This window comes from Diplotaxodon limnothrissa, linkage group LG16 (assembly GCF_057381915.1).
Source record: "Diplotaxodon limnothrissa isolate DT_005_m linkage group LG16, D_limnothrissa_male_GT1.1, whole genome shotgun sequence".
NCBI lineage: Eukaryota > Metazoa > Chordata > Actinopteri > Cichliformes > Cichlidae > Diplotaxodon > Diplotaxodon limnothrissa.
Window position 1 is genome coordinate 28,861,953 of NC_140611.1, and position 12,135 is coordinate 28,874,087.

General features: G+C 37.0%; 1 protein-coding gene across 1 annotated transcript in view; it reads left to right on the forward strand.

Annotated features, from left to right (window-relative positions):
• Nucleotides 1–12,135, forward strand: part of LOC146616384 (ephrin type-A receptor 6-like) — a 196,143-nt gene that overhangs the window by 101,673 nt on the left and 82,335 nt on the right. The window contains exons 4-5 of the mRNA XM_085374051.1: nucleotides 1,903–2,058; nucleotides 7,418–7,753. Coding sequence (XP_085230177.1) covers nucleotides 1,903–2,058; nucleotides 7,418–7,753 — 492 coding nt within the window. The remainder of the gene's footprint in view (nucleotides 1–1,902; nucleotides 2,059–7,417; nucleotides 7,754–12,135) is intronic.

Consider the following 12,135-nt stretch of genomic DNA (forward strand, 5'->3'; position numbering starts at 1 on the left):
TTCCTTAACAGATTGGCTTTTTACTCACAGCAGTTAAGCTTTCAAGTCATTCCTGTACCTCTTGTTTGGATGTTTTTTCATTAGTTTCCTCATGTGTCACTTCTTGCCTGTTTTTTGTATTTTTTACCTCCCTCATACCTGGAATGTTTGGCACACTCACTGACCTCCTGTGAATGACTCCTTGGCTCACAATAAAGCTTAGCTTTGGGAGGAAAGTTTGTTTGTTTTTTTTGTTTTTTTACATATCTCTAGTGTGCAGTTCTGTGTTGCATTTTAAAAAGTTTTTACTTGTTGGTGTAAATAAATGGCTTATAAAATATTAACACACATTTCATCTGCTCAGTTGCTGTTTATGATATTCTAAATATTTCTTTTTCACTGCATCAGACATTTTGAACTGTCATGGTAGGAAAAAACACTAATTTCACTGCCGACTTAGTTATGGCTCTTTTCTATTGAAAGTTCTGAGTAAGCCCTGACAATGTCAAAGTGAGTCAGCATTAACAATAAGTCAAAAGGAAACAGCCAAATGGAATTCAGGTATTCAGTAATCACACTATTTAAACCCTGTAACAGTGGCATGTCAAAATGCCTTCTGTCAAAAAGACCTATTGGACATGATTTCTTATAATCGTCATAATTTTTTGAAAATGGTTCAAGGCAACGTTAAATGGAGTAAAAGATTTATCAGTAGATATGCTGCTTTGTAGTTTGTACTGCTTAGTCTGCTGTGATATAAGGAACAGTATTTATTTGGAAATGGAAAAAAAATCCTTATGTCTTTCAGAAAAGCCTTAGAAAGTCAGATGAGTTAGAATAAAGACCAACAAAGCCCATATAGGGAGAAGGCTGTGATGGATGTGACTCAGGCGCTGGACTTTGACCTAGTGGACTGAGCTTCTTGAGCCACGTGAAACCAGAAGACAGAGCTGACCTGTCAATAGATGTAGTTTGTTCATTTTCACTTGTGTGTGTGTACATTTATTCATGTTTTAACAGATGCACTTACGTTTAAGAAGAGATTGTGGTTTGAAATAAAATAGGACAATTTTGCAAGACCCTAATTCACCAAAGACACCAGATGTTAAAACTGCAGAGATAAACTGCTCCCTTGTGTTCTGTCTTCACAAATTAAGCCAGTGCTTAACAAAACATATTAACAGTTGTTGTATTCTGTTGTTTCCATGTGTTTTTGGCGGCTAAATATTCAGAAAAGTTTTTGCGCAGCTATCACACATTTATTGGTTTTAGTACAACTGTGGTTCCTTTCTAACTTGAAGACATTTCTGTGTTTTGATTGAAGCCATTGGAAATTCAAAACTAGTTGTGTGACAGGTGATACAACTGACTATTTTCTTTTTTTTTTTTCTTTTTTTCTTTCTATTTTCTTTCTTTCTTTTGTTTCATCACCTTTCCCTAAGCTTGAACTATTTATTGGGAATTAAATGCGGGCAATAAAACTAACGTTGGTATTATGTTTTGATAATCAATACCCTCGGTTTTAATCCATTTTTGTTATTCCGAAAAGGAAACAAAAACGTGGGAATTTTTGTGTTACAAGTGTTGTCAGAGTTAGAGATGATTTCAATGTTTCTTTCTATCTTTGTTTTTGTGGAAAATTAAAAAATCATACTTTTTAATACTTTGAGTAAATAATCCTAAACCCAAAGCAGATGGTCTCCCTGTTTCACTGTTTAAATAGAAAACATGAGTTTCATGAATCTATTTAAAGTCTGAATTTCTGATGGATTGCAGCATAAACTGTCTCCCTTCAGGGCCTCTTTCTTTGCATAATATTATCGAGCTATGTGATGTTTGCATGAAATATTTCTACCTGTACGTCTATATGAAGGTCTGGCTGTGCACTTACAGACTGCCACATTGTGTGTCTGTCATCCTCAGCATGTCGTCCAGGCTTCTACAAGGCATATGCTGGAAACATTAAATGTTCAAAGTGCCCTCCGCATAGTTTCAGCTATGGAGAAGCATCTGCTATCTGCCGCTGTGAGAAAGGCTTCTTCAGGGCTGAGAAAGATCCTCCAACTATGGCTTGTACACGTGAGTACACCAGAAAAAAAAAGGGTTTTAAGCACGATCGTCACACCGTGTGCTTTGACAATCAGATTAACACCTTCCGTCTTTAACTTCACAGGCAGATGGCACAAATGTTTATGAGTTAGAAATGAAAATATAAAATGCATTCCAGTGAATTTATTAACAGAACAATGATAACGTTAAAGACTTGAGCTCACTTTACTGCACAACACATTTTAGTCATTCATCTAGAAAGGTGGATGTGATGAAAATCAATCCACTATCTAAAAGATGTGACCAGAGAAATTTGGATGTGTGCAGGTGCACAAACTACATCATGTGACTGAAGGGCAGCCTGATTTATAGACAATCTGATAATGGCAGGGTAATGTTACAATGACTAGTATATACATAATGCTACAGCAGTGTTTGACGTTCATACAGTATACTTAATTTGAAAAACTGGTAAAAAGAGTAATTTCCTCCCATTGCTAGGAGGTTGCCAGGCACGCGTGGTTCAGCTTTTTTGGGCATAAATTAGTTGTTATTGTTATAAAATTAAAATGATTGGTTGCTTTCATATTGTGTGGTAGGGGCATAAACTCTCGGTAGAAAGGTACAGGTAATTTGAGCTTGTTGCTAGGTGATTACCAGGCAGTATGATGGCATCATAATATATTATGCATAATCCAAGTTTTATATAATTAATCCTTTCTGAATATAAATGAGATATTAATTTTGTGAAATAAAAATAACATAATGATTTATGTTATGCTGTAAGTTCATAAAGGTTCATTTTAGTCCATTGTCAGGTGGGTGCTAGGAAACATGCTGACATCATAATTTCTGTTACAGATAAGAACCTTTGGCTGTACCTGTGTGCCATGTTTAGTTGCTCAAGTTCTGACGGTGTAGTGGGAGTTCTTGGATAAAGAAATAAACACACAGACAGAGCTTTTGTATGGTAAATTAAAAAAAAAAAAAAGAAGAAGAAGAAAGAGGTATTTTAAGGTACTGTGTTTGATTTGGCATTGATGCCCTTTCTGATACAACCCTCCCAGACTTGTGGCTAACACTACTGGGTTTGTAGCTTGTCCAGAATCAAACCCAGGATCTTTTGCATGTTGCTGGAATTGTGTTAACACTATAGCATGGATTCATTTCATATAGTATAATAAGATGACTAAAAAATTAAACTTTTCACAATTGTGAGCTGCTGAAAACATGCTGAAGATGTGCAAAAGCAAGCTGGCTAAAGGCATTACCTCCTACCTTGGACATGAGTCATTAGACATAATAGCCGCATGTATAACTGCAGTGATGTTAGTCAACCTTTTTGATGTGATCAGACTTATGGGAGAACTGACAGCTGTAATCACCATCATCATAAATAGAGAGAGAGAAATAGTCATGTTATCATTTTGTCTGATTAAACTTGAATCAATTCATTGTACATTCACATTAAATATTTCTATACTTGTCTATGCCAGACAGTCTGGTAAGTTATTACTTTGTCTATAGAGCTGGTGGATTACTCCAGTGTTCTCAGAGAATTTGCTGTAGCCGTAAATCCAGTCTCGTCTTTAGGACTTATCTGGTGTGAAACGGAACATTAGAGAGTCTCTGGATGAATTACATGGCTTTTGTTCAGCTGCCTCGTCTTCATTGATGATTCACTGACTGTCATTACGACTTCATATTTGCATTAAATTACAGTTTAACCGGACTAATTCTCCTTTAATTAAAAAGCCATTTAGCTGTCACTGAGATAGACGGGGGCCATGTCTGAGAGCTCTCCAGGGTGGAAGAGTGTATTTGTCTTTTACAGAAAGACAAAGCCAAGTCATTGTGGAGATGCTGTTAGTTTAGATTGTCCTGCAGGATGCAATATTTGCAGGGGAAATCCTCAAAAAGGCTTCAGCTCTTCCTTTGATGTTTTTTTGTCAAATTTTAGGCCCAGATGATTCAATATATACATTTAAACCTGAAAGCATTTCAGTCTGGGGTCTTTTATTTGTCTGACAACTACTTGAAAACTTATCTTACCTGCAGTTACCGACACTTTCCAAGTCCTAAAAGCATGAGCTAATCAAACAAGTGATGAGCTCTAGCTTCTTAAACTCCAAGATCTGAACAAATGACTCCGGTGGCATATTTGTATTTACAGCATTTATTGACTACATTGACAAGGTAAGTTTGATTTGCTCGAAAACAAAAAAGCATATTGTTAAATCTTTACTACTACACTTACTAAAGACAACTAGACACCTTCCTCAGTATACAACGTTGTAATTTAGTGCCTTGTTCAATGGTTTGTCAACTGTTGTTAATTTGTTTTTAACAGTATTTCCACTCCAAGTACAAACACAGCGTAAAAGGGCCTTGTGTGGGAGTGACAAACTTGCAACCTAAGAGGAGTAGGCTGGTGTACCACATCTACTTTTACAATCTGTGAGCTGATGCATTTTAATCAGGGGCGTGTAGGCCAAAACATAAACTGTTTGCTTGACGTTGAAGACAATAGAGATTAAAGACCGAGGGCCTTAGAGGAAGACAACGTTAGAGAGGAAGAAAGAGAAGATAGAACAGGAGGGGAAGATAAAGGAGAGGGAAAAGTGTAAAGGCTGGATGGAGTAGACAGTGAAGAGAGAAAGGAAGGAGGTGGTGATACCAATCTCCCCTTAGAATAGGAGTTGATTGATGGCAGTGGGGTTGCTCTGCAGGAGGGGAGGTGGGTGGATTCTCCTCGATGCAGAGAATAGAGAAGGTGAGATAATGGCCGATAGAGGCAGAGAGAGATAAAGGGAGAGAATGGACACACGCTGACAGAAGTGGAGGAGCAGTAGGAGGAGCTTTCCTGTCTGCTGAGATTTTAGCAACGGTGGGGAGAGAGGGATGGTGGAAGAGAGGGAAACATCCCATTGTCCTGGCAGACAGTGAGCTTGGCAGGACGGGAGTGTTCAAATCCCCCAGGCCTTTTAACTCCACCCTGTTGACAGCTGGCTGCCTGCTATTGCACAATGCTTACCCTGACACACAAACACGCGCATCCAGGGAGCACAAGACCTTAGCAAAGTGAAATGTGAGGGAGGTAGTTAGGCTGTTTACTGCACAGGTGAGGATTGCATTATAAGAGTCAGTACAGCAGGACTTTAAGATATGTGTGTGAAACATTTATGAAATAGAAAAACATTTAGTGTTAAGGTTTTAGACGAAACACTAGTTGACGCAAATGCAAAATACTCAGTTTAATACTCAGGTTTGTTTTATCTGCAGAGGTGGATCCTAGATCAGTAGAGTGGATTGACTACAGGAGGCTGACGCTGGAGGAGACGGTGGATAGTGGCAGGCAGGGTGTGTAGCTGGAGGTGGTTGGTAGCTGATGCTGGAGTTTCAGATGGAGAGTGGCGGGCAGAGTCAAAGCCGAGGATAGATTGTAAAAGATCGGGGTTAACTGGTTGCTGGTTGGCACAAACTGGAGGTTGGGAGAACAAAGACAACGTGTAATTAGTTAACTAGAGTTTCAACAAGGAGCCTGAATGCCATCTACTGCAGTAATTTATTTGACAGTCTGGCAAGGGGTGAATGACAAATATATATATACTGTAGGTGGTTGATTGAATAATGACACACGTGTATCATCTGTCTCGGTGGAGAGTCACGCCTCCAGGGATTCACAGGGAGACAAGACATACACAAACAGAGGGACAGAAAAAAAGGAAAGGGAGTGAGGGAAACACAAGGCAATAGAAAGCCAGTACTAAAAGCATGAGAGGACTATGACATTCAGAGCATTCTTTCACCTGCTTTTGACCTCAGATGGCAGTTTTGGGTGATGTTTCTTATACAGGTATAGGAAGACATTCTAACTCTGGTGTGCACAACTTACATTTGGTTCTTACTATCGAAATAGTACAATGCACAGCTTGGCTACTTGGAAGGACTGCATGATTGAATTAACTATTTCCAAATTCAGACACATAATAAGATTTAGGTGATTGCACCTGCATGTTAAACATAGCACCATATCAGGACTGGTGATAGAATGCAGTCTCTAGTGTCTAGACTGCAGCTGATGGAAACTCTGTTTGCCTGTATAACTTGGTTGGGTGGTGTGAAATTGTGTGACTATGGGTCTGAAACACAAAATGAAAGAATTGCAGATATATTAGCAACAGTTTGTCTAAAAGATATAATTAAAAGAAAGCACGCTCAAAAATTATTTGGCAGAAACAGTGATATTAGAATTGTGTATGTAGGGACATAAACTAACTGCTGGGCACGTAAGCCCTTTATTTAATAAACCTGATTATTCTGCTGTAGACTAACAATGAATTTTGTTATTTAATTTAATCTTGATATAGTAAACTGTGAGATTTTATAATTAAACACAGCAAACATCAGCTAAACATATCTTGGTTGTGCTTTCTACTAATAATAATATGGAAAAATGTGGTAACAGTCATGTACTAATGGTGGAAACATGTCATTAATATGGAAATAGCAAGTTATTACCAGCTTAATATCAAAGTAATAACAAAGTATTATCTTATATATATATGATATAGGTATAATAATGAGGAACAAAAAACATATGCCTATGAGGCAGTACCAATTCATAATATTATAATATAGTATTAGAAGTCAAACAAACTGGATCAAAGTTGTATTTTACAACAGAATCAATGTAAATATGTAATATTTTATATAAAGTTTATATAAAGTGTGTGTGTGTGTGTGTGTGTGTGTGTGTGTGTGTGTGTGTGTGTGTGTGTATATATATATATTGTTATAAACACCTAGTAATATGATAGTAATATTTATGTATTTACATTTTTATATACTGACTTGTGGTAGTATCCACTTGACAATAAGGTAATCTTAGCTGATGCTTTAATGCTATAATATAATGCTATAATTAATCCAACCCTATGCCTTCAGCATTCCTCTCTGTTAAACGGTAACAATATAAATCCTATTTTGATGCTGTGGATTATTAACTGTAAAAACCTGAGGAACTTTATTGTAGTCTAAGAAGTTTGGAAAGAAATTGACTAGACTTCTTTAAGTTGTCTTCTTTAAGAAGTCCAGTCACGTTTCTTTCCATGACCTGGATGAGTAGGAACCTACACAGATAACTTTCTTTGTAATAACCAGGAATCAGGCCTGCAAGGTGCAAAATCCCCTCTAACTCTAATTCCAAACTTTAAGTTATGTGAGGATCACCAGGAAACAACTGTGGTTAAATTCCTGCTTGTTTCCACATTATTATGCTACTCTTACAACACTATTACTGAGCTGTAACAGAAAGTGCTACCCATGTTTCATTTGAAATATAATTTTAAATTCTTTTATCAGTTTATCAGTTTTTGCTCTTTTGTAGGCCCTCCATCCCGTCCACGAAATCTGATGTTTAACCTGAACGACACCTGCCTGCTGCTGGAGTGGTCGCCCCCTAGCGACACAGGAGGTCGCAGGGACCTAACCTACAACGTCCAGTGTAAACGTTGCGGCCCAGAGCCCGACCACTGCCAGCTGTGTGAAGACGAGCTTCGCTTCTTGCCAGGACCGTTAGGCCTGACCAACGCCACTGTCACTGTCGTGGATTTTTCCGCACACGCCAACTACACCTTTGAGATCGAGTCGCTTAATGGTGTGTCAGACATGAGCTCGTTCCCTCGACAGGTGGCCATCATCACCGTCAGCACTGATCAGGGTGGTGAGTACTATTATTTTCATTGAGTGTGTTACTTAAGCACAAGTCCTATAAAATGTAGGATTCTGCTTTGCTGGTTAAAAAATACATAAAGATAACTAAGATAAATTTAATCTTTCCTAATATACCTAATCATATCAGCAGAAAAAGTTTATGATAACATGAAAACTTCTTGGTATTTTCACACTACCTTACACCTCAAGTTGTTCCCAAATACATTGTGCAGGACTCTGTGTATGCGTAAGATTATAAATGAAATCTGCAGTGATAATCTAATTAGCAACAAATTAATCACCTCCTCTGTGCGGCTTTATGTGGTTAGAAATGTATTGGTTCTCCCCAGTATCATGCTACATGTGTTAACTCAATAACTCAAAGATTAACCTGATTTTTGTGAAAATTTTCAGTAGTTAAACTATGAGTAAGTGAAAAACTCATTAGTTTTTGGCAGAAGTATAATCGCCGTAAGACAAGAATATTTCATGTTTGTTTTCATAACTTTTGACGCCCAGAGGATTTGTTCATTTAAAAGGTATTTATGGAACTGTGAGGAGATCATCCCCTGTTTTTAAAGGTACTCCGTGACCTCTACCAGCATTATAGCGCAATACTTGTATGACTGGTTTGCTGTTGATAAATCCACATGACTCTGTGCTAGTGGCTGCCAATGGCTTCTTGCCATCTTATCCTACTTAACGGTAGAAGTAATGTACCAAACATGTACCGATATGCCAGCAAAGGCAGGAAAGAACAAAATTAGCTCTGGGAATGTGTTTACGTTGTAATATAAACAGCTTTTTGTTTGTCTACTCGTCATGGCTCTTTTTTTTTCAACCCTAATGCAAATGTCACCGACAGTGTTTTTTCCAGGAAAGGATTTTCATTAGTTTAAGGTTATTCCTATTATAATTTGCAAATCTTCAATACTGAATACTGTATGTGATTGAACGTGAGTCGTATTTCAGAGAAACCTCCGCTCACAGTTTGATGGCATTTCATTAATAGAAGGTAAAATAATTTAACATGGGGCAAAATCATTGGTTACGACTGTTCCTCACAGAGTTTCTCACTCCATCTTTGAGCTTTGAGATTTTGCCACAGAACAAAATCTGAAAAATTATATATTCCAATATGCCAATCAGAATGATTATGTACTGTGGAGCTGTGATCAAGAAAGTTTGTTCTGAGTACACAGCTTTAGAACAGTCATTAGTTTATTGTGTTACTGGGGCCTTGTTAGAGATTTGTGAGAATGGCCTTGTGAAAGTTAATATTCAATACTTTGATCATTTGTTGCTTTTTGATGCAGTTAGTAAGGTGAGACAGGCCTGGCGTTATGACAGTAAGGTAATTGTCCTTCTAATATTTGTAGGTTTGCACCCTCAAACACTGCTGTAAATGATGGCAGAGGTCCAAGTTGTTATTGTATTTACCTGTTTTCCCCAAATAAAGGGGCTGAAAGGCCCATTATATCTTTGGGACATCCTCTGGTGTATAGCATGCTTATGCTTTTAATTTTTGATTTGCAAACACTGTGTTTTCTGTTTTCTGCCTCCTCCCTTGACTATTTTCCTCACCCTGTTTTGTCTTGATGGTTGTTTCCTTCTCTCCCTCCGGTTTCCTATATTCAAGCATGCTTGTTTTTTGCTTCTTTGTTCTCTCCTCTTTCATTCATTCATTCATTTATTTATTCATTTTCAGGCACAACAAATACCTATATTGAACATAAAATACACAAAACAAAAAACAAAACTTGCCTGAAAAAGGAGTGGGACGAAGAAAACTTATTAAATCCCACCCCTATACTCACTCATCAACAAAAAAAAAACAATAAACTTCCCGCAGCTACGCCCATCATTGCATACAGACCCATCAACAGCCCCGGGCAGATACAAGCATCTAAGCGGCAGCTCGCAACCAACAATTAGAGCCTTCATAACTGAATACAGAATATATAAATTATAAATTGCATTACCACAGGTAACAGGCAGTAATAACTACAAGTAACAAACACACATACATATACATACATATATATCTACACACACAAGTACATATATGTACATACATACGCACACTTTATTTTTTTTATTTTATTTTGGAATCCATACCAGCAATGGTAAGAGGACAGACATTACAGAGCACACTAAAACCCATCATTGAGTATACTGTGACCAGACCAACTGTTTGTAGAGAAATTTAAATCTATGAATATTTTTGCATTGTTTCAATTGTAAACTCAGACTGTTCCAGATTTTCACACCACATACAGACACACAAAAGCCTTTACGGGTTGTTCGAGTTCTGGGTAATTTGAATTCTCCAAAGCCTCTCACATTATAAACCTTTTCTCGAATTTCAAATCTAGTTTGTAAATTTGCCGGTAAAAGTTTAGTAAAAGCTTTATACAAAATTATGGATGTATTGTAATTAACCAGATCCTGGAATTTAAGTAACTTTGCCTGAAGAAAGAATTTGTGAGTATGATCTAGATAACCAGCCTTGTGAATAATACGCAGTGCTCGTTTCTGTACTGTGACTAATGGATTAGTTGTATTTTTATATGTATTTCCCCACACTTCCACACAATATGTAAGATATGGAAGAACCAGGGTACAGTACAGAGTACGAAGTGCATCTTTATCAAGGAATTGTTTCACTTTGTTCAAAACTGCGAGGCTTCTAGAAATTTTGGTTTTTATGTGTCTGACGTGGGGTTTCCATGAAATTTTGTTATCAATTATAACTCCCAAAAATTTGTTTTCACTCACATTATCAATTGGTACACCTTCAATGATAATTGGTAATTCTATATTATATTTTAAATTACCAAAAAACATTGCTTTAGTTTTATTTATATTTAATGATAATTTATTTATGTCCATCCATTTTTTTATTAATTTTAGCTCCCTGTTTACAGTCATTACAAGATCAGTATAATCATCGCTACTGAAAAATATGTTGGTGTCATCTCCTTCCCTCCTTTCTGCCGCTGCTAAGGGAGGCTGGGAGAAATACATTTTCTCATAGAGCCAAAACACATTAAATGCATTATTCTGTGTCACTGGGGACAACTCTATCCTTTACCGGCACCTCAATGTTACACGCAGCCTTTTTATTTCATTAAGATGCCCAGTTTAGCACATAGTTGTGGCAGGTCCCTGGGCTGTGCACAAGACCTATTTCAACACTAACGTACACAGCTGCAGCTATTTAAAATGCTCAAGGGAAAAGGTAGATTTATGGCCCTCGGCCACTGATAAGCAGAGTGATGATGTATTTTACCACTATCTCCTTGACAGAAACTAGAGTTTGGTCAGAGAGTCAATAGTCTGTGTCATTTATTTTAATGGTAAACATGGTTATTGATTACATTGGTAGTTGTAGTTTTAATACCACAGTGTCCCATCCAACCCACGGATGCAGCAGGTGTCATGTTATCAGTAACACCAAGTAATGAATGGACAAATCTTTCCAACTTTGTTTTTCGGATATAAGCTCATAAGCTCATATAAGCAGATCAGTACTACCGGATGAAAGTAATAAACCTCAGGTTTACTTGAGGCATATGACCAATGCTGGGGAATGGAGTAGTGTTTTCATAATGTTGGTTCTCCCTCTGTGCTTGCCACTGTTGGACAAGCCTGTTTAGACCCACTGGAAAAACGTGTACTCAACATCGTATGTACATAAACTGTTTCCCCAGATGCCAAAGAATACAACAGACTGCTCTGGGATTCAACAGGTTTGTTCTTGTATTAGTGTCACATACAGTGTTTGATTGTCTGATTCCTGGTTAAGTTTAGCCAAAATGATTGCTGTTTTGTTTTGCTTGGGTTTGTTTTTTTTTTCTAATTATTAAAGATTGCTTTAAAGGTTTTAATTTTATGATCTTTATACTGTTTGTATGACTTTTAAGTATCTAGAACTGTGAGTAAAAGGAGAGTAGACATTTTCATCATTTTCATACTTGCATACCAGAAGGTGTAATATCTTCTTTTCACACCTCAGCAAGAATAGAAGTGATGCAAGATGATTCATGAGCACAATTGCACAAAGCAATAGCCCACACACTGCCTAAGATTATTCTTAGATTATTCTTGCATCGTTTTTTAATATTTTTAAAAAGAAAGTTTGAAATCTATATTTTACTGTAATGCTGAATAGGTTTAACCCTTTAAGACCTACCATAGAACCAAGTCCGCCAGAGTTATCTTTATATTTTTACATGCTATAGTGTCATTTTTGGGAGCATTTTAAGTTGCTATACATCAATATAACTGTTATAGCCCAAATTTTAATAATATGTATGCATCAAGTCTAATTACATAAATTGCAACAAAGTGCAATAAACTAAAAAAAAATTGAAAATCGTTTTTGTTTTT